We start from the raw sequence: 12,652 nt of genomic DNA, 5'->3' as shown, positions 1-12,652 counted from the left end.
AAACAAAAAAAGATCTTTCTTGCTCTTGCAGAGTTTAAAATCAAACTGGGAACAGGTGGGGGAACAAATGTGGAAACTAGAAAATAAATACCCACAACATATTACCGTATGTTATGCAGAAGAAAATAAGACTAAATGCCCCAGAGATCGTTACTAATGGGTTGATGGGAATGGAAGAGGGGAATGCAGAAAGGGATTCATGGTCTTGCAAATTTAAACTCATTTCCAAATAGGTGTAAATTCTGCCCCTGACTTTTTGTTACTGAGCTGGGCACAGGCCCTTGCTTTGGTGAGGCAAGGGCTCTATCCCCGAGCCACATCCCTGGCTTAATGTGTTTACTTTGCTACCCCGCTCAATTAAGGGAACCCTGGCGACTGTGGGGCTCCCGCCCCGGCTCAGTGGGTTAGACCAGCCCTAGAGACGCCCCATGCCCTGTCCCCGCAACTCTTCCTTCCCTTCCCTCCCGCCCTACCTCCATTTTCCCCTTCTTTCTTCTCTCTTTCTCGTGCCATCCTGGAGGCTGGAATCCAGGGCTTTCACACTGAGCTCTATTCCCACCCCTTCATATTTTATTTTAAAACTGTAAGACAGGGTCTCACTAAATCACTGAATTGCCCAGGCTAGGCTCGAAATTGTAATCCTCTTGCCACTGCCTCCCAGCGTGTGGAGATTACAGGCGTGCCCGCCATACCCAGCTCAATCCAATTTTATTGTTATTTTTGTTTTGTTTTTTTTTCCGGTACCAGGAATCGAACTCATGACCTCACGCTTGCCAGGCAGGCTCTCTGCTGCTGAGCTAAATCCCCAGCCCCGCAATCCAATTTTAAAAGCACTAGACCGGGCGGTCGAAGGATTCCCCCGGAATCTCTTACACTAACTCAGCGAACCACCCTAAATTACCGCAGAGCAATCACAAAGGAACTTCGGCTGGTCCTCAGCCTCCTCCTTGCTTCCTGCCCCTTCACACTGCGCCCTCCCAGGCTCGCCCAGGGACCGTCTGTGTACTGAGAAGCTCAGCGACTTTCTGGTAGAAGTAACCTCCACCTTCCCTTTTCTGACCGCTACAGTTCTCCACAGGCGGGCTTCCCACCCCCGACCCTCTGCTGCCCCTGGTGGCGGCCACCATCTTACCCTGGCTTCACAGTATCGCTGAGGTGAAGACTCAGCTGCCCCTCAGCGACGGCTGTTTCGAACTACACTTCCCATGAGACCTTTCTTAGCATCGCGAGCTCTCCGGCGAGACTTCTGGGAAGACTTGCGCGCAGGCGCAGTCTCGCGTTCTTTACGAGGTCTGCCTCGTGCGTGGAAGTCATGGCTGTTCTGCTCCGTGCCGATCCCGGTGAGCAGGCTCGAGATTTTGGTGATGTTATAAGGGTTTTCTTGGGGCTAACACTCTGGGCCTCCTCTTCCTCAGACCTCAAGTGGCGATTATAAGCCCAGTCTCCTTACAGAGTTGGGAGGGAGGGTTGAGCTCCTGGATGAGAAAGTGCTTTCCAGAAGGCGAGTTTTTCTGTTACTGTTTTTTTTTGAATGGAGAGAGCTGAAGCCAGTTTTTGGCTTGGAAGAGCACCTGAAAGAAGGAAGTCTTTGCACCCAGCGCGACCCAGTACTCAGGGCCGTGCCTATGTTGAGCATGCAAGCCGGCGGCCTTGATGGGGGGCGGGTTGGGGGTCCCCGTTCTTGCCCAGGCACTCCGCCGGCGGCAGTTCTTAAATCATCAGTAGTGTTAACGTGTGAATACGTAACACTTGAGGACTACCCAGCCAGCCATTTTTGCTTAGGGACATTTATTTAATGAATGGGATTGTAGACTCTGAAATTCACAGCTTTAATACTGAACCTTTTTTTCTTCCCTGAAGGCCTTTCGTTGGCATCTGCAAAGACGATGAGCTTAAAAGCAGTGGATGGAGACAGGCCAGGATCTGGGCGGTCCCCAAGAAAGCAGAGATGGTGTAATGGTCTGTCTGCCTTGTATTTACTTCTGAAATTAAATTCAGCTGTACGCGTGCATGCATGCTGGTCTTAAGTCCCTTTAGGGTAAGAACTACCCAGAATCTGCAATGCTAATTCTTGAATGGTAAAAAGCGGGGAGGGTGGGTGCTGGTGTTATTTCGGGCCACTAGGTGTCACTGTTAGGTTTTTTTTTTTGTTTTTTTTTCTTTTTTGGTTTTTCTCCGGTACCGGGAACCGAACTCACGACCTTGCGCTTGCCAGGCAGGCGCTTTTGCCGCTGAGCTAAATCCCCAGCCTGAAATGCTTCCTATTAAGATTTTTTTGTTCGTTTTTTTCTGGTACCGGGAATTGAACTCACAACCTTGTGCTTGCCAGGCAGGCGCTATGCCACTGAGCTAAATCCCCAGCCCAGGTGTCACTGTTTAAATGAAGCCAATTCGACGGCCACTTTGCAAGGGATGAAAAACGTGGATGAGTTAGGGTTGGCTGGGCTTAGGAGTTTGTTGCTGGTTGAGCTGAGGATGATTAAAGTTATCCCTGTCTGAAATGACATTTTTTGTAGAGTCCTGACTTACTGAGGCTCAACTTTTAAACATATTTTGGGAATAAATTCCTTAACGTAGTTTGTGTTACGAGTGAAGTTTGTGTTCCTGGTAGATTGAAGGTGCTGGCTGTGGACTTTGAAAGAAGTCATATGAAAACTCAGCGTATAATGTTGAGCTGAAGGATCTTCATGGTGCAATTTCTATAAATGGTAAGATTTTTAGCTGTTTCATAGGATTGCATAGGTTATGGTCTCCTGTAAGTAATGGTTAGATTTGGAGATATGTGAGTCTTTAACAATTTTGATGGCCTAGAATAGGGGAGTAGTACAGAATTATTTCTGTTTGGGTAGATTTTTCCTCTCCACTTGGCTATTACATAAGTTAATAAACTGAGGCTTAGGGAGTTGTCTTGCCCAAAATTAAACCAATTGGTTTGGTTTTTCTTCTTTTTTTTTTTGGCTTTTTGAGACAGGATCTCGCTATGCAGTTCAGGCAGGCCTTGAGCTCACTTTGTAGCCCAGGCTGGTCCTCAGCTTGCCATGATCCTCCTGCCTCAGCCTCCTGAGTGCTGGGATTGCAGGTGTGTGCCACCACACCCTAGACAATCAATTGGTAAGTTAGATTAGATCGGTGGTTCTCAACTGTAGATGGAGGATACACCTAGCATCTAGTAGATGCAGAATATCCTACTGCTTCTATGAGAACTTATTAACCTAAAATGTCAGAGAAGCTGAGATTGAAAAATTCTTGGAAATTATATATTAGACTAGAGATCTGAGTACCAGTCTTGGCCTGCTAACAGGTAATGGCATTGGTCCTTTCTTTTTTTGTTTGTAATGTTAGTGGTTTCCAAACCTGGTTATATGTCAGAATCACCTACAGAGTGTTGAAGTGTGCTGATTCCTGGACTCCACTTACAGCGAGAAGAATGGGTCTGTTTTGAAGCCCAACAACCAGATGTATTGTCTGTCAGAACAGGCATCTATCTAGGGACAATTTGTTGATCTGATCTGCTTTTAGCTCAAGGATTTTATTATAGCAAGATTATAGTGCTGGCTATTTTAAAGTAGCTCTTGAGGCAGATCTCTAATCCTCTAAAAAAATCTGAAAGCCACGTGCTTGTTCTGCAGGGTATTTTTATGTACTCCAGTGGGTGAAGGAGAAATGAATGACCTTGTTTGATATTGTTGTTTCTTGGCAGGAGGTGCTGTGTATGCAGCTGGCCTTCATTAGGCTAGCTGAAATGATGAGTGAACTATACTATCTCAGGCATTTTATTACCTGCTAAAATGCATACCGCCTACTGAATTCTCAGACACTGCTGAGTGACCCTGTCTTAAAGGTAGGAGCTATTTGTATGCCAGGTCTGGGACATTGGGTACATCTAGACAGTAGATAGAAATAGCTTTTGCCATAGAGGGAAAACATCTTAATAAAGTAGACAATGTAGATTGAGAGTTCATGTGAGGGGAATACTGTAAATCACAATATTTTAAGAAGAAAGTTTGCATATATTCTTGGCAGTGTTGTGGTCTAGCATATGGTTGGAGCTGAGTCCATGATGATGTAAAGTTATCCCTGTCTGAAGGCAAAGGCCTTTCTGTGTGGAATGTGGATCTCTGAAACTCAGCTTCCCATTTGCTTGCTGCAAAATTCAGGCAAGAAAGGCTGGGCATGGTTGTGCACACCTGTAATCCCAGCACTCTGGGAGGCTGAGGCAGGAGGGTCATTGCAAGTTGAAGACCAGCCTGGTCTACAAAATAAGTTCAAGGCCTGCCTGAACTGCATAGTGAGACCCTCTCAAAAAGACAAAAACAAAAAAAATATTGAGGCAAGATTTTAAAAAGTGTTGTGTATATCTTTTTAAGTAGGTGTTTTCTTTTCAAATTTCTCTTCCTGGCCAGGCATGGTGGTGCACTCTTGTAATCCCAGCACTCGGGAGGCTGAGGCAGGAGGATCGTTGTGAGTTTGAGACCAACCTGGGCTACAAAGTGAGTTCATGGCCAGCCTGGACTGCACAGTGAGACCCTGTCTCAAAAAAAAGGAAAAAAAAAAAATTTCTCTTCCTTACCAGGTACATTCTCAGTCCCAGTTTCTGAGGCTGAAAAAGGATCCTCAGGTAGCTACACTGTGTTGGACAGCCTGGTTCCAGACTTGGACCTGGACCCAGAGTATATCATTCATGTAAGCAAAGAAGACCTGAGCAGCGCTGGGTGGGGTGTTAATTCTTTTACTTGCCCCACCCTGGTCTTAAGTCTGTGAAAAGTGGCTGGGAGACTTTAACCTAGTTTTGTTAGCTTTGCTGAAGCATTTGAAATGTGAGACAGAACACTGAACACTGCTTTGCAGGCAAGTGAGATAGTTCTCTCCTGGTGTCTGTAAGCTTTGTGTACCCATCTTTTGTGTCCCTGAGAAGCCCCACAAATCTATGATTGTTATCCCTGTCTGAAAATCTCAACTGAAGGGAAATAATTCATTCTGAGGTTTAGAGGTGGCTGCATGCTCTAAAAGAAGTTCAGGCTCAAAAAAAAAAAAAAAAGTTCAGGCTCTATCAGGGATTGAGCTGAGCGAACTCCATAGGGAGTTGAGTGTGCCTAGCCAGGGCCCCAGTATAGTACATCCTTCTGAAGCTTAAAAACCAAAGATCTGGTTACCCTGTTAATGCTGGCCCCTTGCTTTATGCTTATTGTAGAATGAAAGAGGGTTTGTCACGTATTTTGAGAAAATGAATGTGCTCTTTGAAACAGAGATGGGAATGTATAACACATGCCAGCTTGCAGCAGTGAGAATGGTTAATGACTCTGACCCTGTGTCCACAGCAGTGTCCTGACATTTAGGAAAGAAAGGGTACCATGGCCCTGGCAGAGCTGTTTGGTTTCCAGATGCTTTGTTAACACCAGGAGCCTGCATATTTAGCTTAGGTCCTGTCTGAATGGCATGGCTGGCACAGGGCTGCTGCTTGGATTCTAGGGGCTGGCACATGAGCAAGAAAGAACTAAAGTGGTAGTGCTGGTGGGGATGTCTTTGTTCTCACTTAAATGCCACACTTGAAGTGGACACAGATTACCCTTTTCTGTTGAAATTGGCAGCTGTGCGCAGGCTCCTTACATTTAGGGTTCTTTTTTTTTTTAAGGTCACATTTTTGTTCAGTTACCCGGGAAGCTGCGTTTGGGGTGAGGTTTAATGAGCCTGAACATTGGTCCTAGCAGCTTACAGCTTGCAAATAAAGCAAAGTGAAATGGCCGGTTAGGAAGTGAGACTGCTTCTGAGAGTCGACTTGACTGTTCTGTAGGACTTGAGTAAACCCTCCAGTTCATGTCCAGAGGGAGTTGAATATATGCTTACTGGGAATTATTTTCTTACCACTTAGCAAGAACTTTTATTTTATCTTAGACACTCCTTGAAACTAGTCAGCTTGAAATCTTACCAGCTTGCATTGAAACTTTTTGGGAGGGGTACTGGGAATCGAACTCAGGACCTTGTGCTTGCCAAGCAGGTGCTGTGCCACTGAGCTATATCCCCTGCCTTGCATTGAAACTTGATTCTGCCCAGATGTGTTCTCTGAACACACATATGTCCATAAATAATGGTTACAATGAGTCCTAGCCTGATAGCCCTTTTTTGCTTCCAAATTCTTAAGTTCTATCTTTCAGCTGGGCATGGTGGCACATGCCTATGATCTCAGCATTCTGGGAGTCTGAGGCAGAATGCCAAATTCGAGCCTGGCCTGGGTAATTTACCGACCCTGTCTCAAAGTAAATGGCTGCAGATACAGTTTAGTTCAGTTCAAAGGCCTTGGGTTTAATCCCTACTAACACCAGGAAAAAAAAAACCAGCTTCAGTTTTGAGTCACATAGTTGGCTGTTCACTTCCTGTTTGCTTTTACAGGTTATTTCCCAGTGGTGCTGGACGGATCACACAGGCCTGCTTCACCTGTCTTCTGTGTAGGTTTCATCTAAGAAACCTTTGGCCGTTAGTGAAGTTGGAGTACAAGAACATTCAGAATCCAGTTTAGGTAGCCTGGGCATAATCTCAAGTACAGGAGGGACTGCAGAGATTGCAAATTGAAATTGACCTGTATATACTCTGCTGGGAAACAGGAAAACATGTTCAGTTTGGGTAAGACTCAGGTGGATTTCTTAGCCAGTGTCTTGGTTTTAGACTTTGAATCACAAATAAAGTTGTTTTAATTGACTCACTACCTTGTGGGTTACTTGTTCTTTGACTTTTGGAAGACACATTCTTAGGATTTTTGCAGGACAATACTTAGCCGCAGTGATAGAATTTGATCCTGGTGTTTTCTGTTTTCATAGTTGCCTGCTAAATTGTACCCCCACGAATGCCACCTACAAACATTGCTTTTGCTTTTACTTGGAATTTAATGAAGCATTGTACTCCTGGCATCTGCAGATTTGGTGGGATGGAGCAAAGTGGAGTGTCAAGGCACTGCTGGGGTACCAGGCAATAGGGCTTCTCTGTCACTGTGTGAGCGATAGGATGGGATGTCAGGGACTGTGGTGATGCCAAGGGAAAGCTAGATGGGAATCCTCGTCCTAACACCAGTAACTGAAGAATAATGATTTCTCGTCTGATTCCTGTTCTCTGGGATGCTATAAACTTTCCCAAGTAGCTGTTTAGTATTTAAAGCCCAAATATCCATCCATTCTGTTCATCAGATGTCTCTGGGTTTCTAAAGTTCTGTTATGTCTCTGGTGATGGAGTTCATCCCCATCTCTTCTCAGAGCTGATAGTCAGTCTTCCAAAACCACAGAGTCGAGAGGCTAGTTCCCGGGCCCTGGTGAATTGGCCCGTGCCGATGTTGCTTTGGGAAGTATGCCCACCTGTACCTGGGGAGACATCTCCCTCTGCTTTGTGCAGTAAAGCATATCAGACTGCTAAAAGCCAAAGTCACTAGTTGGTAAGCTGGAGAATAGGGCTTGGTCAAGGGCTGTGTGTAACCCAGTTAGAATTAAAATCCATTTTGAAGCCCACAAAACTAAGAAACTGCCTATCAGCTAGCTAGACTCAAATTTATTAAGGTCATGATGTGAGGGTTCAACATCCAGTAATGTCCTCTTAGCAAGCTGTTACATCTCTAGAGGGACTTCACTCGGTGGCAGATAACTTCCCTGCAGTTGACGCCCACACAGCAGGATCTCTCACGGTTGCATTTGGGTTTTTTTCCTCTGGTGCTGAAAATAGAACTTGGCCTAGGCAAGCACCTTTCCACTGAGGTGTACCCACCAGTGCTTGTTCCGGATTCTGCATGCCAAACACCCTGCATTTTCTGTTTTCTTTCTCCCAACAAAAAAAGACAAAATGGTCGTCCATCATTTATGCAATTATCTAGTCTCAAATTTCCCTCTACTCTTTGTTCTCCTACTTGATCCTAAAGCAGAGGTTTTGTGTTACAAGTTGAATAGCTTTGGCGTTGGTGTGGAGACAACATTTAGTGGCAAGGTTGGGCTGGGGAGAAGTATTTCCCTGCACCCACTGCTTGGTCTTCGTTACTGATAGGCCCTGACTGGGCTCGCTGACATTCTGAAAGTGGGTATGTACTGATGGCTTTGAGCTGCTTGGCTCAGGGATAGCTGGCTACATCTTGCTGTCTCATCTTGGGAGTGTTCAGTTGTAAGACAAATCCAACAAAGCAGTCCACTTTCCCGAGACCATGTGAAGACGTCTGTCAGACTGGAGTTTACTTTCCCTGCATTGAATGGCTTTGATGGCAGTCCCAGGTTCACCTCAGTGACCTTTACTGGGAAGGAGAGAGTTGAGGACTTGGAGCACCTTTCAAAGGTTGAAGAAAAAGGCTTTGGCTACTTGAGTCATAGCTCTGCAAGAAGCAGAGGAATCTGCACTTTGGAGTTAGCGCTGGTACAGCCAAAGGATGCCGGCCTTGTGTAGATCCCTCCACAGGGTGGCTTCCAGGCGCAGGTCGTGGTTTGCGTAGAATCTCAGTGGCTTCTTCTCTCTTTCAAAATAGTGGTCAGAATATTTCCCATAGTTGTGGGTGATGAATCCATAAGCACTGACCTGGAAAGGACAGCTGAGTTAGTAAAGCATTTACTGAGCCCCTACGGTGCAGTCAGAGTCGTGTAAGGAACATGGGAGGAGTTCAGAAAGGCATGCCCCACCCCTGCGCAGGCACCTGTGTGAGGGTAAACTTGGCAAGCACTGTGCTTTATATACCTGCTCCTTCAAGCCAGCCTTCCAACCTCAGAGAAGTCTTACCCCACCGAACAAACCAGGAAACAGATTAAATATGACCCTACCGACAGTGCTGGGGGAGGGGCAGAGCTGGGTTTAGAACTTGGGTGGGACTCAGCCCACAGCCCATTACTACTTGATTCCCATTCTAATAGACTGTAGTCAAGAGACTTGGCCAGTAAAAAAAAAAGGAAGTATAGCGGGAAATAAATATTTTACTTATCCAGTAAAATAAGGAAAACAGCACAGTGAGGCATGCCTATAACCCCTGTATTCTGAGAGGCTGAGGCCAGAAGATGAGAAATTTAAGTCCAGATATTAGGGACTTAGCAAGACTATTTCAAAATAAAGAGGGTTTGGGATATAGCTCAGGGTAAAGGCTGTGGGTTCAATCCCCTAGTATGTGTGGAAATAGGGAAAAAAGTATAGAGCCAGCTTTTATCCTGGCTTTCACATGCGTCAGAGCTTGTCTTGCAAAACTGCTGTTCAACTTTCTGCTGCTGCAAAGTTCATATAGACAACATCCCACCAGCAACGTCTCATCCTGTGATTTCCAAGTTGCGGTGTGTGGAAGGCCAAGCGTGCCACGCCATGCCATCTCCAGGATGTCCCCATAGAAAGATGTCTAGTTTTATTGAGATTTTCCTTTTAGAAAGGCAATTTGATTTGAACCTTAAGGGCTGGGGATTTAGCTCAGCAGCACAGTGCCTGCCTGACAAGCGTGAGGTTGTGAGTTTGATTCCTGGTACCGGAAAAAACAAAAACAAACAAACAAATGCCATGATTTGAACCTTAAATACCACATGGTGAAGGAAGCAAGCTCCGGGACAGGAAGCTGTGGGGATTAAGGCAAAGTCGGCCCAGGACCCATCCTTCAGAGGACCCTGCATAGCAGGTACACAAGCAAGCCGGTCGGCAGGTGTTTTCCTGGCTGAGGAATCCTTTGTCCATGGGCTACAGGCCGAGAGTTCTCATCTGAGGGTGACTCTCAGGGAAGGAACATCAAGAGTCATACCAAGTTCCATTTACATACATCCTCTGCTGCCATGGACTCCTAGAATAGGGGGCTCCTACCTTGTCACAGGTGTGCAAAGCTGTCAGCAGCATGAGGGCCCCAGTACTAGGCATGTATATATCTTCAAAACCTCTGTTAATCAACTGTGATTTCAAAAACCTGGAAGCAAAAAGAGATATTAAAGCCTGAGAAAGACCTCCAGGTATTACCAGGTGTGGTGGTGCATGCCTGTAATCCCAACACTTGGGAGGCTGAGGCAGGAGGACCACTGCAAATTTGAAGCCAGCCTGGGCTACGTAGTAGTGAGTTCAAGGCCAGCCTGGATTACATAGTGGGACTCTGTCTCAAAAAAAAAAAACAAACATTCAGGTGTTGCTTACTAGCTTGATGGTTGTACCATTCCATTTTATAGCTGTCCAAACACGTTGGAAAACTTAAAAGATTTTTAGCACTACTACAACCCAGCCAAATCCCTATTTGGGGAAAAAGCATGTGAACTCCTAAATGCAAGGCTCTTTGAAATAAACACCTTGTGTGGGGTACTGTAGAAAGAGGGACCCCGGATAGAACCCTTGTCCCTTTCTCCCTCTGCAACACCCTGTGGTCCCATCCCTAGACTGTTAGGTAACCAGAAAGCCTAGAGATGGGTGGCCTGTTCATTTGCTGTGAGACCTAAATTTCTCTTTACCCCACCTCTTTACCCGACTAAGCAGGGATCACATAGATAGTTTTCTCCTGGTCCTGGACTTGGGTTGGTGTCTACCTGCTCCAGCCTCAGACCTGGGTTCGTGTCTAAGCTTGGCCAGGAAGGGCACCTGCACTCGCCAAGCCTTTCTTCCTCTGCAAAATAGGGCTTCCACGGCCTCCCCAGATCCACTTGCACCCCGCTCCATCTGCTCCCTGTCCTGAGATATTTGCCTCCTTGGTCTCAGCAGTTTTTCAGCCATGGCACTGTTAATATTTGAGGCCACACGGTTCTTTGTTGCAGGGCCCATCCTGTGCACCGTAGAATTTACAGTAGTATCCCTGGCCTCTGCCTACTAATGGCCCCCTCTCCTCTTTTGATAGCCAGAAATGTCATCCTGCAGGACTAGATACTGACCCCACTTACTCCCAGCTCAGGAACCCAATAGAGGGCAGGAAGGAGGGAAGTGAGATTAGGCTGTTTGTCCCCCGGTTTCCTCCCAAGGTGACCTTGGGCTAATACTGCTTCCAATACCCACTACCACCAGAATTTCCTGTTACTGTGTTCATTAGAACACCACCTCCATCAAGATAGCAAGTAAACTAGTAGCTGAAGTAATAGAAAGTGCTTGGCACTGTGCCAGGCACATGGCATTCGTTTTCATGGGTTATAGTGAATGGGGCTCCTGGAAGGCACTGCGTGGCGGAGCAGGTGTGAACAGGGTGAGAAGGGTCGCTTACCTTCCTGCCTCCCACCCCATCCCCATCCCTATCCCCATCCCCATCCCCATCCCCATCCCCATCCCCATCCCTGCCGCCGTACCTCTCTTTCAGGTAGCTGATGAAGTCTGGATGCAGTAGCTTGAATTTACTGGCAGAAGCTTCGGGTCCAAAGTAAGTCTGAGGCCTAGAACCCATGTTAGAAGTGGACAGAGCGCCCAGGACCATCATATTGCAAGTGGTAGCTGGAGGAGGATGGGAAAGCCCTGGGGTTCCGGTGGAGGGAGCGGTAGGCTCGGGGCTGGGAGTAGTAGCGGGAGAAGGGGGTGTAGAAGGTGGCCGGTAGCACCGAGGGCACCACGTGTGGCTTCCCCTTCACCAGGACCTCAGTGGGTAGGGAGTAGGAGAGAGAGGATGGGGGGGTGAACAGGGAGGGAGGCGTGGGAAAGGAGCAGTTCATAGAGGGGCAGGGGTTTGGTGGGGGGAGGAGGGGGAAGTACAGGGAGTCGGGAGGTGTTGGGGGCTTCGGGGCGGGACAGGGAAAGTCACAGGGAAAGCACGAGTTTTGGGGAAGGGGAGATGTAGGGGGCTGGAAAAAGGGGGGCTCCTTCAGGAAGCGGGGCACATAGGGGGCAATATAGGACGGGATGTTCCGAGTGGGCCCGATGTAGGAGGCCGAAGTGGCAGGGCTGTAGGAGGGAGACCTGGGGATTAGGGAAGGGTTCCAAGAGAGGGGTTTTAAGCCGGACTGGGAGGGGGACTTGGAGGTGGGCGGTGTGCTGGCTTGGTTAGGGCCCCGGGAGCCGGCCTGGATGTGAGAGCTGGGGCTCAGCGAGGCGGCCCGGGAGGGGGATGAGGGCTGAGAGGGGTTGGGGGTGGGAGTGTGCGAGGGTGGGCGGGAGGAAGTCCCCCGGGGAGGGGACGGGGAAGGTGCTGAGGCTCCAGAGCTGGTGTAGGGCTGCTGGCCGGGAGGGAGGGCAGTGTGGTTGGACCGGGACTGGGAGGGGGACTGGGTAGGGGATGGATTAGGGGTATGGGAGGGGGAGCTCATTGGTGTTGGGGAGCCTTATGTCCACCTGATGTCTCTGAGGCAGTGCCCCCAAGAGCCCAGCCCCGCCAGCCCATGTCACAGAGCCTGTCCTCCTGACCAGCACAGAACTAAGGAGCAATTGTTGTGTAATCATAAGGGCGGGGCAGGGGCTGCCTGGCTTTTGTGACTTAACCCATAAAGACCAGCTCAAAAGCTGCGGTTGCCAGGCAGTGTGGCTCACATCTGTAATCCCAGCCCTTGGGAGGCTGAGGTAGGAGATTTACAGATCTGAGCCCAGCCTGGATAATTTAGTGACTTGGTGAGACCGTGTCTCAAAATAAAAAACGAAAAAAAAGCCGGGCATGGTGGCGCACGCCTGTAATCCCAGCACTCAGGAGACTGAGGCAGGAGGATCCTTGCGAATTTGAGACCAGCCTGGGCTACAGAGTGCGCTCAAGGGCAGCCTGAACTGCATAACAAGGCCCTGTCTCGAA

General features: G+C 47.9%; 1 protein-coding gene and 2 long non-coding RNA genes across 5 annotated transcripts in view; 2 read left to right on the top strand and 1 right to left on the bottom strand.

Moving 5' to 3' along the window:
- The first annotated feature begins 1,286 nt into the window (after window positions 1-1,286).
- Window positions 1,287-4,444, top strand: LOC102023175. Of its 2 annotated transcripts, none has more exons than XR_264360.2 (5): window positions 1,287-1,340; window positions 1,861-1,959; window positions 2,612-2,708; window positions 3,701-3,841; window positions 4,404-4,444. It is a non-coding gene; the product is annotated as an uncharacterized LOC102023175 (long non-coding RNA). The 2 variants fall into 2 exon arrangements; XR_001231603.1 differs by having other exon boundaries at window positions 1,861-2,038.
- Window positions 4,445-4,450: 6 nt separating this feature from the next.
- Window positions 4,451-6,694, top strand: LOC106146949. The gene is made up of 3 exons (XR_001231602.1): window positions 4,451-4,490; window positions 4,574-4,683; window positions 6,388-6,694. It is a non-coding gene; the product is annotated as an uncharacterized LOC106146949 (long non-coding RNA).
- The window catches only part of St6galnac2 (ST6 (alpha-N-acetyl-neuraminyl-2,3-beta-galactosyl-1,3)-N-acetylgalactosaminide alpha-2,6-sialyltransferase 2), a 23,235-nt gene continuing 16,441 nt past the window's right edge, over window positions 5,859-12,652 (bottom strand). For both annotated transcript variants that reach the window (XM_005407425.2, XM_013506078.1), the window contains exons 7-9: window positions 11,232-11,315; window positions 9,784-9,883; window positions 5,859-8,535 (exon numbers count right to left, since the gene is read on the bottom strand). In XM_005407425.2, coding sequence (XP_005407482.1) covers window positions 8,368-8,535; window positions 9,784-9,883; window positions 11,232-11,315 — 352 coding nt within the window. In that variant the 3' untranslated portion in view covers window positions 5,859-8,367. The remainder of the gene's footprint in view (window positions 8,536-9,783; window positions 9,884-11,231; window positions 11,316-12,652) is intronic.

This window comes from Chinchilla lanigera, unplaced genomic scaffold (genome assembly GCF_000276665.1).
Source record: "Chinchilla lanigera isolate Chin_1 unplaced genomic scaffold, ChiLan1.0 scaffold00105, whole genome shotgun sequence".
Lineage (NCBI taxonomy): Eukaryota > Metazoa > Chordata > Mammalia > Rodentia > Chinchillidae > Chinchilla > Chinchilla lanigera.
The sequence above is the reverse complement of the archived record's forward strand: the minus strand, read 5'-3'. Positions and strand labels throughout refer to the sequence as shown.